Source organism: Nestor notabilis, unplaced genomic scaffold, assembly GCF_000696875.1.
Source record: "Nestor notabilis isolate BGI_N333 unplaced genomic scaffold, ASM69687v1 scaffold1876, whole genome shotgun sequence".
Taxonomy (NCBI): Eukaryota; Metazoa; Chordata; class Aves; order Psittaciformes; family Psittacidae; genus Nestor; species Nestor notabilis.
The window spans coordinates 3179-17980 of record NW_009933104.1 but is presented as its reverse complement, the minus strand read 5'-3'; the positions used below and the strand labels follow the sequence as shown (position 1 = coordinate 17980).

Sequence of the window (14802 nt, the reverse complement as noted above, 5' to 3'; positions counted from 1 at the left end):
AATGTGTCTGCCAGGGGAGGGGTTAATGGCTTTGGTCCTGTGACTCGTGGACCAGATGTTCAGCTGGTACAGCTCAACACAGATCCATTAGGAAGGAGTGGAGCTATTCCTGCTTACCCAGACAGGATTCTGACCCTGTACTTTGAAATCCTAATACCTGCTCAAAAGATTTTTTTCCAAAGGGAAAGGCCTTCCTTTTTGTGAGCATCTAAATAGACTACTAGAAGAGCTGCAGAAGCAGTTGAGGTGACCATTGCCCTGGCCTGCTTGCAAGATTACAAAACTCCTACATTTTAAGTATATTTTAGCCTCCTGAGAAGGGAGGCCAGGTAGGGATTGGAGCAAGTCATCAACTTTCACTCGTGGGCAGACAGGATACAAACCAGCATTCCCCAAGATCAGCTGATACTAGAAATTTGGACCTTGAAACAGCATCCTCTGGAAAGAAAACACACACTTGAGAGCAGACCCCAGTGACATGAAAGCATGTACCTACTTCCTAGTGAATTGTATTGGATATAATCCCCTGAGGGAGGGTGCAGGCCTGACCTACACTTAAATATTCTGGGATGCATTGACAAAATGAATGTGAGTCTTAAATGACCTTTTCATCCTGTATTGTTCCTATCAAACAGTACCACAAAGCACTTGTTTCTGCTGCAGTTTCATAGTATACACATACAGGCAGCACCTTACACCAGGCAGAAACACACACTGGAGGTAAATCACCTATTTGTCACCTACCAGGAAACAGACAGGTTTAGTTCTCAAAGCAGATGCTGCGGTCAGCCAAGACTTTAAGCATATGCTTGTAATAGAAAATGGTCTACAAAATTTACCCCAGGGATTAGACGGTAAAGAGCAAGCAGGAAAAAAACTGAAACTAAAATAGGTAGAGCAGCACATTTTTCCCTAAAAGGGCCATCCTTTCATTGAAGCCAGGTATTTTGAGGAAAAAGAAAATGTCCAGATGTGAAAGATGACAACCACCACCAAGGTGTCCAGAGGCTAAAAGTCATGTCAAGTGCCCAGCAGTAGTAGGCACATCGGTGCTACCTGGGAAGGTTTTTAAACAGCTATCTTGACCAAAAAGCTGACATTGCAGGAAACCTGTCTACCCTGAGACTTTATTTCTGCACCTCTAAGCATCCAGTCTGTGCTCTTAAAGTACACAATTTGCTTAAAGACTTCTGTAGCACAGGCTATAAGACCTGCAATGCTGCACAACAGCCTGCTGTAACATGACTTTCTCAACTAAACACCACCTTCAAGGGAAAACTGATCTCAGAAGCCAGTAACTCTACAACACTCAGTAAGTACATCCTAAGGATTCTGCTATAAGCCCTTTTAACCACGTTTACACACATTCTTCAGAATCAAGGCACCTTTCACAACTGAAACGAAACCTCTGGCAGCCCCTTCCAACCTGAGTGGAATGCCACAGAGCTCTGCTCCGTCCACATCAACTCCAACCAGCACCCCAGTAACACGAAGTCTTCCTGGCAAGGAATGATTCTTCGAGGTGTTCTCTATTTGCTCTTTTGCCATATCCAGATCTGTAACTGGGTCCATGTCTTCACACCTAGGGCTGTCAAACCCTCCAGCCCTATTCCTATAGGGAATCCCAGTGGATATGGAAGTACAAGTCTAGTCAACATCTGAAGACAACTGTGTGAGTTGTCCTTAAGGGATGCAATATATAGGCTTTCCAGCACAAGTATCAGCATTTCAAACACCTTTCTGAAGATATTCATAGTGTGAATGATGAAACTTCATGAATTTTCATAGAAAAATTATAAAACCAACTATAGAGCTACAGAGCTCTCCCCCTTGGATCCTTAGCTGAAACCTTTAGGGAATCAAACAACAGGCAACAGTATGATAGGGATTGCCAGCCAGTGGTGGTGGGACAGTCGTCAGTCAACAAGCTAAGCTGGTCCAAAACAACAGGACCAGCCTTTAAAGGAGATAACTGCTTATACGTTAGGAACACATCTTAAAACACATCAGCAGGGGGGGGATTTGTAATTTGCAGCGTTTCCTCTGGTGAGAAAATATAACCCAGAATTTTGAAGATCTGTTTTCTGTCGACAGAAATTAGCAAACAGCCCTTACACAGGCTGGAGTAACACAGCAGGATGAGAAAGGACAATCCTTCAGTCTAAGCAGACTTCTGTGCAAATCTCTCTCAAAGTCTTCAATGAAAGATTTTCTTATTCTCTAGAGTGAATATACACAGACATATAAATATATATACACATATGAGAGGATGGAGAGACCAAACACATCCTTAATGGTTCTGGAGCCACTCTCAGGACTGATTACTGGATTAAAATACAGATTAAAGTGCAAAATTCAGTGTACTCTGACCCATGTCTCAAGTTGTTACCACCTTGGTTTGCAACAGTGAAATAAAATTCACTCAAATTCTGGTGAATTCAGTTCAGCTTCACCCAACTTCTACCCAGTGTTAAAATGAAATGACAGGAGAAGGTAAGTTTTGTAGCAAAGTTCCTTCAAAATAATACATTGGAAACATTTTACAGAATATAAATTATATCTATATGTACACATATAATACACAATACATACAGAGCTGAAATCACAGAGAGGAAAGCTGTGCTTGCACTTATCAAAAAATGATGAGCCAGTGGCAACATTTTTGCTGAAGTCATTGATAAATCACCAACTGAGCACCAAATCTTCCAGTTGCATTAGAAGAACTTTATAAGCAATTCTAGCAAAAAGTCTCTTTTGGAAGCTTCATAATGAAAGTGAAGCTCTGGAAGGTCAGTTTGGTCAGCCTGTTAAAAGTCAGTATGTACATGGTGCAACAGGGAATTGGAAAACTCCTAGTGCTTCAATCCAGAACATATATGGGATTCCTGAAAGACTGATTCAATTGATTCTCATTACCTACAGTCGAAGAAGGCAAAGGTCAGGGATCAGCATTACTTATAAATGAAGCAGCATTGCCCACTGTGATTTTGAGCTGGAAAATGTTAGTTTCTCAATCAGATACTCCAACAGAGAAAAATGAGGATGACACAGAACATCTGAGCTCAGCAGTTTCCATCAGCAGGGACAAGAGGGGGTTCAGTATTAGTGAGCCAGCCACAAGCACTCAGCATTCCTTCTGTGTCCTCACATTCCTAAAATAGACGTCAGTACAAAAATGCAGACAAGGGTAATTGCTCTGTTTCTTTCCTCTGAGGAAGGAAGAATTAGTGACACAGTCCATTATATTCTGCTTTCTTGTACCAGATGACACAAAGGCTCTGGCGAGTCCCAGGTCACTTTTCCATATTTCCTGCTTCATTCCGAGAGGCCTTGGAAACACGATTGATGCTGCTTTCAATGAAGACCTTCAGGCCCTCTAAACCTTGTGCATAGAGGTATTCCAGATACCAGTTCTTTTTCCCTATAAAAATAGAAAGAATAGTCAGATATGCAGGGGACAGCTTTGTTTCTTAGGCCATTCTGAGAAGGTCTGCAAATACTGCCTTCCCTACTTTGACAATATCCATCCTAGTCTGTAAACACCCACAGGTACACAGGGTCATATCCTGTTCCCAAATGCCCAAACTTATCAGTTATGTATTACACATTCTTAGCTTGAACATAACTAATTATGATCATCTTTTTTAATTCTGAAGATGTTTATAAATCCCAGTTCTAAAAAGAGCAAAGTCTTTTGGATCAACAATGAAGATGTCAGGAACCAGATTAACCTGGATATTAAAGCCTTCCTTCCATCACTAGTGGTGATGCCTCCAGATCAGGTTTGAAGTGCACTGATACAGGAAAGGAAATAAACTGCCACTGTACTCACTCAGCACAGGATCCCTGTTCAAGCTGTAACAAAGCTACACATCCACCTCAGAATATTCATATTAAGTTCGTTGATAATAGAAATTCTGCTTCAACTACATCAAAAATAGAACTTGTTCTACAGAGAACAGTGTTGTTCTGATAGTGCACTGACTTGTGGAGAAGACCACTACCTACAGGTGGCCACATACAGAACTTCTCAGATGTTGATGTTCTCCTGTTAAGAGACTGAGCCAAGATCTACAGCTGGAATTTTCCCCTTTCAAAATTTTTTATAGAGCATTTGTGGAACCAGTGAATATTATCACCTCATCCTCTCCTACACAGCTGCTGAAAACTGCCTGTTTTCCCTTCATTAAAACAAGAAATCTTACCTTAATTAAATTGAAGTTGAAGGTGATATCACCTGGACAAGCCTTAAGGAGAGGGAATAAAAACAGTATCAAGTCAGATAAAAAGTATGTCCAGAGTTGCCGGGCCTCTGCTTAGTCCCCTCCTAAACCAGGAATTGTAGATGTGCAAAGAAATTCAGAGATTTTTAAATCATGCTTCAGAATGGGCTTCCAGCATCATACCATGTTCCACAAGTGATCAGGTAATGCAAGACCCTCTTGCCCCATTGCTCCAGCATTACTGGACAGTAACAGAAAAGATTTACAGGTATCTTTAACCGTTGGCTCTCTGCAGTGCAAAAGCCACCCCGCCAAAGCATTACACATAGACGAGCAAGAGGAGAGAACCTACTACCATTTAGATTATTGCTTGTGTTCTGAGTGTGCTGCAGAGCAGTGCCCTCTGGTGCTCAACACTGCTGTGGTTACGATGGCACTGCAGGTAAGTATTTCTCCTGCCTTAAGACACACGTGTGATGCTGCCAAGCAAAAGCTCATTTGGTTCTGCAGGAGGAAGGATACAAATATCCTCCCATGTCCACCTGCATGCAGTTGAACTATGGTGTTTCTTGACTTTCTGCAGTTTAACTGTTTAGGTCATGCTGCATATTTTGTGGGGCAGGATGCACTATTGGGAAGCATTTACTGAATTAGTAATTTCTTTCATTATTTAGCTATTTTGGTTCTATCTTCAAAATGGTAAGCACAAATTCACATCTAGAACTGTCACGTTCATGCTTTCACACCACACAAAGACTACTCAAATTGTGCCATTGATCTGACACACAACACAGAATCCCAGAGCAGCTTTTGAAAGCCCAGTTGACTCCACAAGTCAGACACCATGCTGAGATACACCTCTAGAGAAACGTCAAGACAACAGCCAGTGCTGCCAAAGGCCCAATGGTGGCCTCCACCATTACCTGCTGCAGGAAGAGGACAGCATAGCCTATCATGGCTGGGTGGTAGACAATGTTAAAGCTGGTTCTGAATTCCTCCACTGCGGTTTTGTTCAGCAGTTCGTCATCCATACGAAGACCTTGAGGATGAATATCCTTCTGGAATGCATTGGATGTCCACAGACAACCCACCATAGCTGTTATGTACTGGTTGTACTCTTTGTATGTCTCGTTGCTGAACCTGAATTGCTGTATTTCCTGAGGGACAAGAACACAAACCAAAAAATAGCATCCTTGAAGCAATTGTGTGCTCCCTCCAGTCCTTAAAAGAATCTCATCACAACACCTCCCCTCCAGACAACCCAAGTCCTTGCTAAGGTCTGTTCCAGCACATAACTTTATCCACAATACCTTTTTACTCTGCTCATTTTCTTTTGCAGCCACCAAGTTGGTTCGATACCTGAGAAAAACAAGCAAACAAAAAGTTAGGGGCCTGTAAATTTTTACTACCTACCAGTGTTGAAAATAAGCTGGAGGAATGTATTAAGAAAGCTTATTTCCTACACAAGAGATCAAACTTTTCTGATAAAAAGGAGAGAGACGAAAAAGAATTCAAAAGGAACTTTATCACTTGGCCTTTCCAGGCAGAGCAGTGAGACAGTTGATAATATTAGTTTCTTAAATGATTAAGACATGACCAGTTTCCCTGAGACAGTCTCCTTATAAAGGCAACACATAACTATTGACATACAGCCTTAAAATCAGCAGAGAAATGCAGTGTGTTTTTAAGAAAGGAGCCTTTCATTCACTAAGCAGAGAAACAGAAGCACTGTAAGTAATGCAACATGACAGCTGCTCTCTATAAGCAGTGCTGGCTCCTTTTATTTCCCAGAGACCATCCTGTCATGTTAATTACCCTGCAGACTCCTTAGAGAAAGAGGCCACATGGAGAGGCCTGTGCCAGCTGTCAGCAGTTGGCTGCTCTTCTAACATGCAGCCACTGGAGCTAACAAGGCCAAGAGCAGCAGCCATGCTGAGGGATCCTGCAGAGCTAAACTGGGCTGCCTCTGCACCTGAAAGCAGCAAGCGGTAGTACCAAAGGTCTGGAGGTTGCAGAAGTCCTTCCTACTCAGCACACATAAGCTTTTCCTTATAAACTCTGTAGTGGTCAAAGCACAGGAGTGAGAAGTTGTTTACAAGTAGTGATTCCAGCTGGCTGATAAGCTCTCTCAAAAGAATATGGGAACTCCTTCCTTCACATACCAAAGGTATTGAAATAATACTAGGAAATAAGTCAAAATCCTACTATTTTGGATAACAGACTGGAAAAAAAGAAAAAGATAAAGTGGGATCTACAGCTATAACATCCTGTTCCGTGAAAGCTCAGCACAGCTGGTACTTCCACCTTTGCCTTGCATGGTAAGAAGAAGATAATAATAATTTAATTTCCAAAGGACTGAAAGATAAAACAAGGAGTCCCTACAGCCCACACCATTTGTAGTACCTGTACATAATGTAGCAGAGCTGATTCAAGCTGACAGAATCCATGCTGAGGAGCATTGGGTAGAAAACTCCAGCAGGAGGCATTATCAACAAAGGCAGATTGTACTTCAGATACATGTCACACACCTGTAAGAATGAAGCAAATCAAGGGAGATTACTACTGCCATTAACACACCCCAAAGGGTCCAAGAGTGAAGGAGCGTATGACACTACATTCCAGCCAGCTCCAGCAACTTCACCTAGGAAGGAAGGCCAGGGTGAAGCAATTCCATTTCCTTCTCAATATGACACATACCATCAGTCCATATGTCAGTCTCCGCTTCAACCACTTAGGTATACCATATGTTTTGTCATGGTTACTTAGAGCCAAACCTACCCATGGAGGTCACATGGCAGTAAGCAGAGAGAAGACATAAGAAAACTAGAGAATAGGCTTAAGCCTATTTGATGCTCTTAGTTTGTCTCCAAGACAAACTGGGGAAAGTTTCATTTTTTTAAGGAGAAAAAAAAAAAAATAATCAGGATACGTTGTTTGGAATTGAACTAAACATTGTTCTTCTCTATAAATTAGCATTAAAAAAAGCATGTTATGCCATATTGTTTCCTCCCCCTTCCACAGTTCACCTCTGACTTAAGAGCAACCACTTTCCTTCAGCATGTTTAGTTCTGCCTATGGATGCAAGAGCAACAGTTAACACCTGTAGATCCACTAAGTATTTGGAATACTCTTGCATTTAATCACAAAGTTCTGTAAACTATGAGGAAGAGGTTTTCATGGTCTAGCTTAAAAACTGCAAACAGCCTTTGAGTGTATTGGGATTCTGAAAGCCAGAAATGAACAGGATACGTACAGTCTCATAGAAGTCAAGGATGAAGTACAGCAAGAATGTGTGATCGCTTTCCAAACGCAGTGCAACAGTAGAGATCATTCCAACAAAGTGGATCAGTTCAGCCACCATGTTCAGTAGTCCAGAAAAGGTTGTATTCCTGCAGGAATTACGTGATGCAACATGAGTATATATACCTCTTTGGAGGCAGTAAAAAGGAAAAGCAGTAAAAAAGAAACTGAAGTTTATCCTTCTGACCTACCAAGCATTCAGCAACATGAATTTGTTCTTCAATATACCCAGTAACATATTGTTACCAATGTTATTACAAACATGACCCAGCTGTCAGTGCTACAAGGATTTGATTTGGAGATTTCCATCTTCAGTGTCAACAGAAATATTTTTAAAGAAAGAGGAAGAAGAGGATTGACAAGGGGTAAGGGATTAAAAATTAAAGAGGGAAGTTCAGGTTGGATATAAGGAAGAAATTCTTTACTGTGAGGGTGGTGAGGCACTGGAATGGCTTGCCCAAAGAAGTGGTAAATGCTCCATCCCTGGCAATGTTCAAGGCCAGGCTGAACAGAGCCTTGGGTGACATGGTCAGTGTGAGGTGTCCCTGCCCATGGCAGAGGGTTAGAACTAAATGATCTTAAGGTCCTTTCTAACCCAAAACATTCTATGATTCTGTGACAAGGTAGCTTACAATACAGCAGAAACATTACAGCATTATTAACCTTCTAGTTTTTCTTTATGCTGGTAATAGGGTTAGAATATATCTCTAAATACACTAGTGAACAATGCGCAGAATATTGCATTTATTTCAGAGAAACTCACAAAGAATGGATTCGAGAGTCAGATGCTGAATCCAGATGAACCATCTGCCAATTTAACCAGTTCTGCAACAGCCCTTTCAGGCTCTCAAGAACACTGCACTGCAAGAGGCAAAACCAAAAACAGGCTGATGACAATTTACAAGTGACTAATACTAAACAAAAAATGCCATGAGAGTTGATATATACAAGGGAAGATATCAAGTGTTTCTCAGAACCACAAAGAGCAGTGAGATAACTGCATGTCCCCTTGTACTGATTGTATGCATTACAGCCTCTTCCTGGAGAACATGGGTTGCAAATACCACCTAAAATTGCAATAAATAATCGCAAACCAACTACTGCCTTGGGTACTCTCAGCTCTTTTTATTTTCTTAGTGCCTTAGCTTAATTCCAGTCAAAAAAAAAAAAAGTATCTTAAAGGTACTCAAATTTCCCCAGAAGTTTCATTGTAAGTACATACTTTACCCTCATCTGGGCACAGACCTCCCCAGAAGTCCCCTACACAATCCCTCAGACTGATACACCTGATAGAAGAGCAGATACAGTATCAACCAGAACTAAAGAACCACTGTATTCACTTAAATTACCTTAAAGTAAAGCGATGATGTGAAGAAGAGCTGTGCCAGGGGATCGTAGAGATGTGACTTCATTTCTGAAAACAAGATGAGAATGCAATATATCATCTGTGGAAAAATTCTGTCCCTCAAGATCACTGTCCAGCCTCACTCAGAGGATCACACATACCAGAGAAGCTGTTGAGGGGGATCCAGCTCACAAGTCTGAGGATTTGTGATCGGCAGCACAAGCCATCCCAGAGAGGAAGGCTCCTATACAGGAACTCTTCACAGGGAGACAGCCCCTCCTACAATGCAGAAGATGAACATTCAAAAACTAATCTCATATGCCTGCACCTTTGCCATGCTCACTTCACCCCGAAGAATGAAAGAGACTTACACCTTCTTCCTGCCATACAATTCACCAGGACATTATAATTCTTAATATCATTCTTAAACTACCTTTCCTGTAGAAAACAAGGTCATCTTCAGAATATCTACTTGCCTTAGGAATATGTGTTTTATTACTTGAGACACTGTCACTTCTCAGAGAAACAGGTAAGTCCCCAAAGTACCCTAAGGGAAGACATCGTGAAACACTTTGCTTCCCCAAAACAGGCTCTTACCTGCAAGAAACACTGTGCACTGCAGAGAGTTTCCAGGAAGTCCTTGAATTCTTCTTCATGTTGGCTATTATCAGCCACACACCAAGTACATTCTAAATAGGAGAGAATACTGTATTCAAATATCAGCACAGCAAGAATTAGCACGATCAGAAACAAAATTCAGTTCTCATCCAATAGGTGTTTTAACATTATGTAATTCTCAGATTATCACTATAAATCTGAATAGCAAAGTACCATTAGTGAAAGGTGAAAAGCCCCAGACATCCTTTACCTCCCTACTATGCAAGGTAATATTAAGTTCCTAACCTTCCTGAAGAGTCTGGCCCAACCAATAGTAGAGCCTTAGGTAAACGGATTCGTCTTTGATGCAATTCATGTAGTGAAGCAACAAAGGGTTTGTTAACACTGAACCCATCCGGGAAGGAAACTGCAAGAGAAATGCAATTAAAAAGAAGAGTTATTCAGTATTTACATCAGCAAATTGCCAGAGAAACTCATTCTGCCAGAGCTGTTCAATCCTTCTACCAGTAACGAGACCACCTCCAGGACCCATTTGTCAAGCCCAGGTAGGACTAGATGCTCTATTAGAACTAGATAGCCCACACACTGTTCACATAACAACTGGGCTTAGAGGAATAACCTTTGATGTCTCAAAACATTCAGTGACCTTATCAAGACCTGCCAGAAACTCACCTCTAGATGGTGGATATTCTGTAGGAGCTGAGGAAAGGTCTGCAGCTGCTCCACTGGAAAACACTCATCTGTACTGTACAAATCACTGTTCTTTTGCCTGACCTCTTCTAAATGATTTCTATTTGTACTGCTTGCAGGAATCATCAACTGGGTATTCCATTTCTTTAGAAAAGAAACACAAAAGAATAGCAATGACTGTTTCCATTGCAATCAAGTACAGTATTCCCATAAAGACCCTGTTCTGCAAAAAAGGCTTTCATTAGAATGGGAATGCTGGATTTCCGTTTAGCTCCTCCACCCTTCGCAGTGCTGGAATAAAGCCTGACTCCCGTTATTTGCCAATATTCATAATGAAAACAGCTGTTTGGCACCTTCTAGGGTCTACCTTAGGCCCACAACCTACCCTTTTCCGTGACCGAGGTTGAGCGGTGCCTAAAAGCAGTGGCTGGGGCACTGGAGAGTTTTTCTGCTTTCTTTGCCTTATTGTTTTGATTGCTGCTTTCCATGGGCCCTCTGCATTCTTGAAGTAAGTCTGAAAACACAAAGCAGACATCTATGCAAGAAGCCAAACTAAGACAAAGTGACAGAAAGATCAGTTTCTATTCTGATAAAGTCACCACAGTGTTTATACACTCAACTCTGCTTGACAGACCAAACAGCAAGGTTTTCACAAAACTCTCAGTTTTGTGCTCTTATTTGCTAGAGTCCTCAGCTTCATTACCTTTTGCATGTAGCTCAACAGTTATGCTTTTATTCCCTTCTGAAATGATGTCCCGTTTTTTAGAAGAGATCTCTAACACTTGAGATTTATAATCCTTATTCAGGTAAATCAGTAATTCATAGAGTAAATCTCAAGTATACGTTAAAATAAAAATGACCAAGGTATGCTTATACCAAAGTTACTGGGAAGGCTTCCCAAGGTCAGCATCAGTGATATCCACCAAACAGAAAAATCCAGTGAGCAACCAAACTCTCAAATTAATGCAGCTACTACAGAAAACAAAGAAAATTGGAAAAATGAACCCAACACCTATTCTGCATAAAACTTATTTTCTGTCACTTCAGTTGCAATTGGTCTGTAAATTCTAACTGAGTGCTAAAGCATCACAAAAGTATTCAGATTGGTTTGAGCCCAGGTAATCAAGCTTTTATGACAAAAGTTAATACAGTGTGCTCATAAAAAACAGTTGAAGATAGTTTTGGGTTTTAACCTTCACCACTAAATCATGCTGTAGCTTAAGCAGAAAGCTCGGTACAAGCAGTGTTGTGAGTATTGATTCCAAGTAGACTAAATCTAATTCCTTACCTTTGTTTTTGCAGGAAGGATTATGGTCACCAGCTCAGGACAAAAGAGCTTGTAAAGTGATAGTAGAGCCTGCAGATGAGATCTCATTCCCTGCCAAATGCAGAACAAGAGGAAAAACATGTGAAGTATGTTCTTAGTGTAGAAATCACACACTGTATTCTAGAAGCAAAAACCCACCACGGATTACTAAATGCTTTCTAAAGCTACATGTCAGTAAGTGACCATCGATGAACAACTGAAAAAGAAAGGAAGAGCAGAAACTGCCAATGAAATACCACAGGAAGAGGACTGAAGAAGGAACTTTGTGTAGTCATAACTAATAAGAAGGAATTTAACTATCAAAACTATGAAAAATAGTCTCCTGCCATCTAACTGCTCAAAAATACTACACCTACAGTTTTTTCTTACAAAGAGCACAGATCCCCCACAATCTTACATTTCTGAATCATTTTTGATACCACTTGAAAAAGATGATTAGAAAATTAAAGATGTTATCAGATAAATGAAGCCACCCCTTGCTCCAAGGATTTTACTACACATAGCCATAAAATGTATAGCTGTGTGCAAGTCATTGCATGGGCTCACAAACACAAATGAAAACTAGGCACGTACATGCAAGACAAACAAGCCCTGATGCTACAAAGACTACAGCCTACAGTTCCAGTCTAACCCTGTCCTCAGACACTAACCCCTCTGCTCCATCCTGTAAAGACAGCAGTCTTACAAGCCACATGTCAAACTCTACAAGATTCAAATTAAACTCACCATTTTTGCTTGGAGGTCAAGCAGTCTCCTAACCCGAAAAGGCTTGACTGGAGATACAATTAAGAACATAACACATTTTAAGAACACTGTATCAGACATTTAAGCAAAAATTAAGTATCATGTTTATTATAGAAAGCCCTTGCAAAGGAAGCAGAACCAGTCTTATTTCCAGGCTAATAGACAGTTTCCAATCCAGAAAGTGCTAGACAAATCAGGCTGAACTACCACTACCACTCATACTTCCTGCCTAAAAAGCAGTATATTGGCTGATCACTGCATTAGCTCCATTGGAAGAAAAGTTGATGCCAGTAAACAGAGCAAGAAACAAAATGATATTCCATCTCATACAATTGGATTGACTCACCGTTCTCCTTCCTGGTGAGCAAGTAGAGTACGTGGCAGACGTAGGGGCACTGCAAGGAAAAGGCAGCAATAAACTATCCTGCTGGTGCTGCTGGACCAGGAAACACTAAAGCGACATACAGGATTCACAAGCTAATGTTGGTTTATTCAGCTGACTGCCTCAAGTCATCCTTGTGTCCCCATGGGGCAGAGCACACCTTACTTCCCTTAGGAAGTAGCATAGTTTTTAAGTGTCACATGTGTCAATTTTATTTAGAAACATTACCTGCACTATAGCAACCAAGCTGTTCAGTGAGCTTGAATCTTGTTATGGGAAACATGGTCTGGACATTTTAGGAGTCAGCAGTTGAAAAAAAAAAAAAATCACATTTTCAACTAAGAAAGGCACCTTAGAACCAAAATAATTCATTAGAGCTTCTATGAGGCTGTAAGGGGCTTAAACTACCTTCACACCAACTTTGGTGCACTTTCTAATTGGCCCATCATGCCTGAAAATGCTGCTTTAAACAGTAAGAACTTTAATCCAGTTTTATGAAAAGAATATTACCAATGTTCACCTAAAACCATTAAAAATTTTACAAGAAATATAACTCACAGCCTTGGGAACTTTTTAACCACAAAATAGCCTAAACTAAGAATATCTGCCAAACATGACCACCCAGATCATCTTAATGTGAACTGAATCCAAACATTTCAATATTCCAGGGCCCGGGTTTTACAGTAGCCATATAAGAGAAATGTTCTGATTGTTCATTCTCATTTAAACTAAATTTCAAATCAGTTAAGTAAAACAGCATTTGGAGTTTCTCACCTTTAAATCAACATTGCTCTAAAAGGTTTTCTTTTTGCCCAAGGTATGCAAGTCAGTTTCTCCCCAGAAGCAGGAGACTTCACCTGCTGATTTGTGACACCAAAGGCATTTCCAGAGACTGCAGCAGCATAGTTACTCTTGGAAATTTAGACCAAATATACGGACACTCTGATGCAAAATAGCAATTCTCGGAAATGTGTTTAAACAACCAAACCACAGCATTGAAACAGAAATAATCCTCCAGTACCTCCCTGGTTCTGAATCTAAACCACCCAGCAACCTTCAAATGCAAAATAAAAAAACAGAAAACAAATTCCACACATCAGAAAATGGTCTCTAACCAACAGCTACTCCAGACTAATTCTAACATGAATACTACTAATGAACAGTTAGGTTTATTTTTGTCAATACCATATATTCTTCAGCTCTCCTTACCATCTTCTCATCTTGCAGGAAGTAAAAGAAGAAACCATAGAGGGCATGAAGCTCTTCCTTGTGATCAATGAAGTCAAAAAATGTGATCAGCCATCTTAAAAAGAGCACCTGCAGAGAGGAAAAAAACCCCATATTACATTAAGTGATGGGCAAAAGCCAGACAGACCAGTCACCAGCCAGTTTAAGAGACTCAATCACTAAGGATACATGCTACTCTCAAAGACAACATAGGTACTGATGAACAGAACTGGGCTGATTCAGCTGTGGAAGAATGTCTGCCAAGAGCATCAATTGCTAAATCAGAATGGGAAAAGCAGCTCAGTTCTGAGTATGTGGTAACCCTCAAACATGATCTGAGGGCCCCTCACTACAAGAGGGTCATTCAGGTGCTGGAGCATGTCCAAAGAAGGGCAACAAAGCTGGTGAAGGGTCTGGAGCACAAGTGTGGTGAGGAGCAGCTGAGGGAACTGGAGTTGTTTAGTCTGGAGAAAATGAGGCCCAGGGGAGACCTTATCACTCTGTACAACTACCCGAAAGGAGATTGTAGCAAGGTGGGGGTCAGCATCCTCCCAAGTAGCAAGTGATGGGACAAGAGAAAATGGCCTCAATTTGTGCCAGGGGAGGTTTAAATTGGATATTAGGAAAAATTCCTTCACTTGAAAGGGTTACTAAGTACCGGAACAGACTGCCCAGGGAAAAGGCTGAGTCACCATCCCTGGAGGTATTTAAAAGATGTGTAAATGTGGCACTTGGGGACATGGTTTACTGGTGAACTTAGCAGTAAAGGTTTACAGTTGAACTCAATGATCTTAAGGGTCTTTTCCAACCTAAATTATTCTGTGATGCAAACCTTTGAGTAGACTATGTGAGGACAAAAAGGACTATTTTGCTAATATTACATCATGCTGCCAAGGCCAAGGCACACAGAACCTAAGGGATACCCTGCTGAAGTTGGTCAGGAATG

At 40.9% G+C, this 14802-nt stretch overlaps 1 protein-coding gene across 1 annotated transcript in view; it reads right to left on the bottom strand.

Annotated features, from left to right (window-relative positions):
* Positions 1 to 3293: 3293 nt before the first annotated feature.
* CENPI (centromere protein I) overlaps positions 3294 to 14802 on the bottom strand; it is a 13428-nt gene continuing 1919 nt past the window's right edge. Inside the window, exons 4-20 of the mRNA XM_010016691.1 lie at positions 13839 to 13946; positions 12594 to 12642; positions 12230 to 12276; positions 11465 to 11554; positions 10562 to 10690; positions 10159 to 10320; positions 9772 to 9892; positions 9466 to 9557; positions 9030 to 9147; positions 8873 to 8937; positions 8287 to 8384; positions 7477 to 7612; positions 6627 to 6751; positions 5534 to 5582; positions 5147 to 5380; positions 4194 to 4247; positions 3294 to 3413 (exon numbers count right to left, since the gene is read on the bottom strand). Coding sequence (XP_010014993.1) covers positions 3294 to 3413; positions 4194 to 4247; positions 5147 to 5380; positions 5534 to 5582; positions 6627 to 6751; positions 7477 to 7612; positions 8287 to 8384; positions 8873 to 8937; positions 9030 to 9147; positions 9466 to 9557; positions 9772 to 9892; positions 10159 to 10320; positions 10562 to 10690; positions 11465 to 11554; positions 12230 to 12276; positions 12594 to 12642; positions 13839 to 13946 — 1797 coding nt within the window. The remainder of the gene's footprint in view (positions 3414 to 4193; positions 4248 to 5146; positions 5381 to 5533; positions 5583 to 6626; positions 6752 to 7476; positions 7613 to 8286; positions 8385 to 8872; positions 8938 to 9029; positions 9148 to 9465; positions 9558 to 9771; positions 9893 to 10158; positions 10321 to 10561; positions 10691 to 11464; positions 11555 to 12229; positions 12277 to 12593; positions 12643 to 13838; positions 13947 to 14802) is intronic.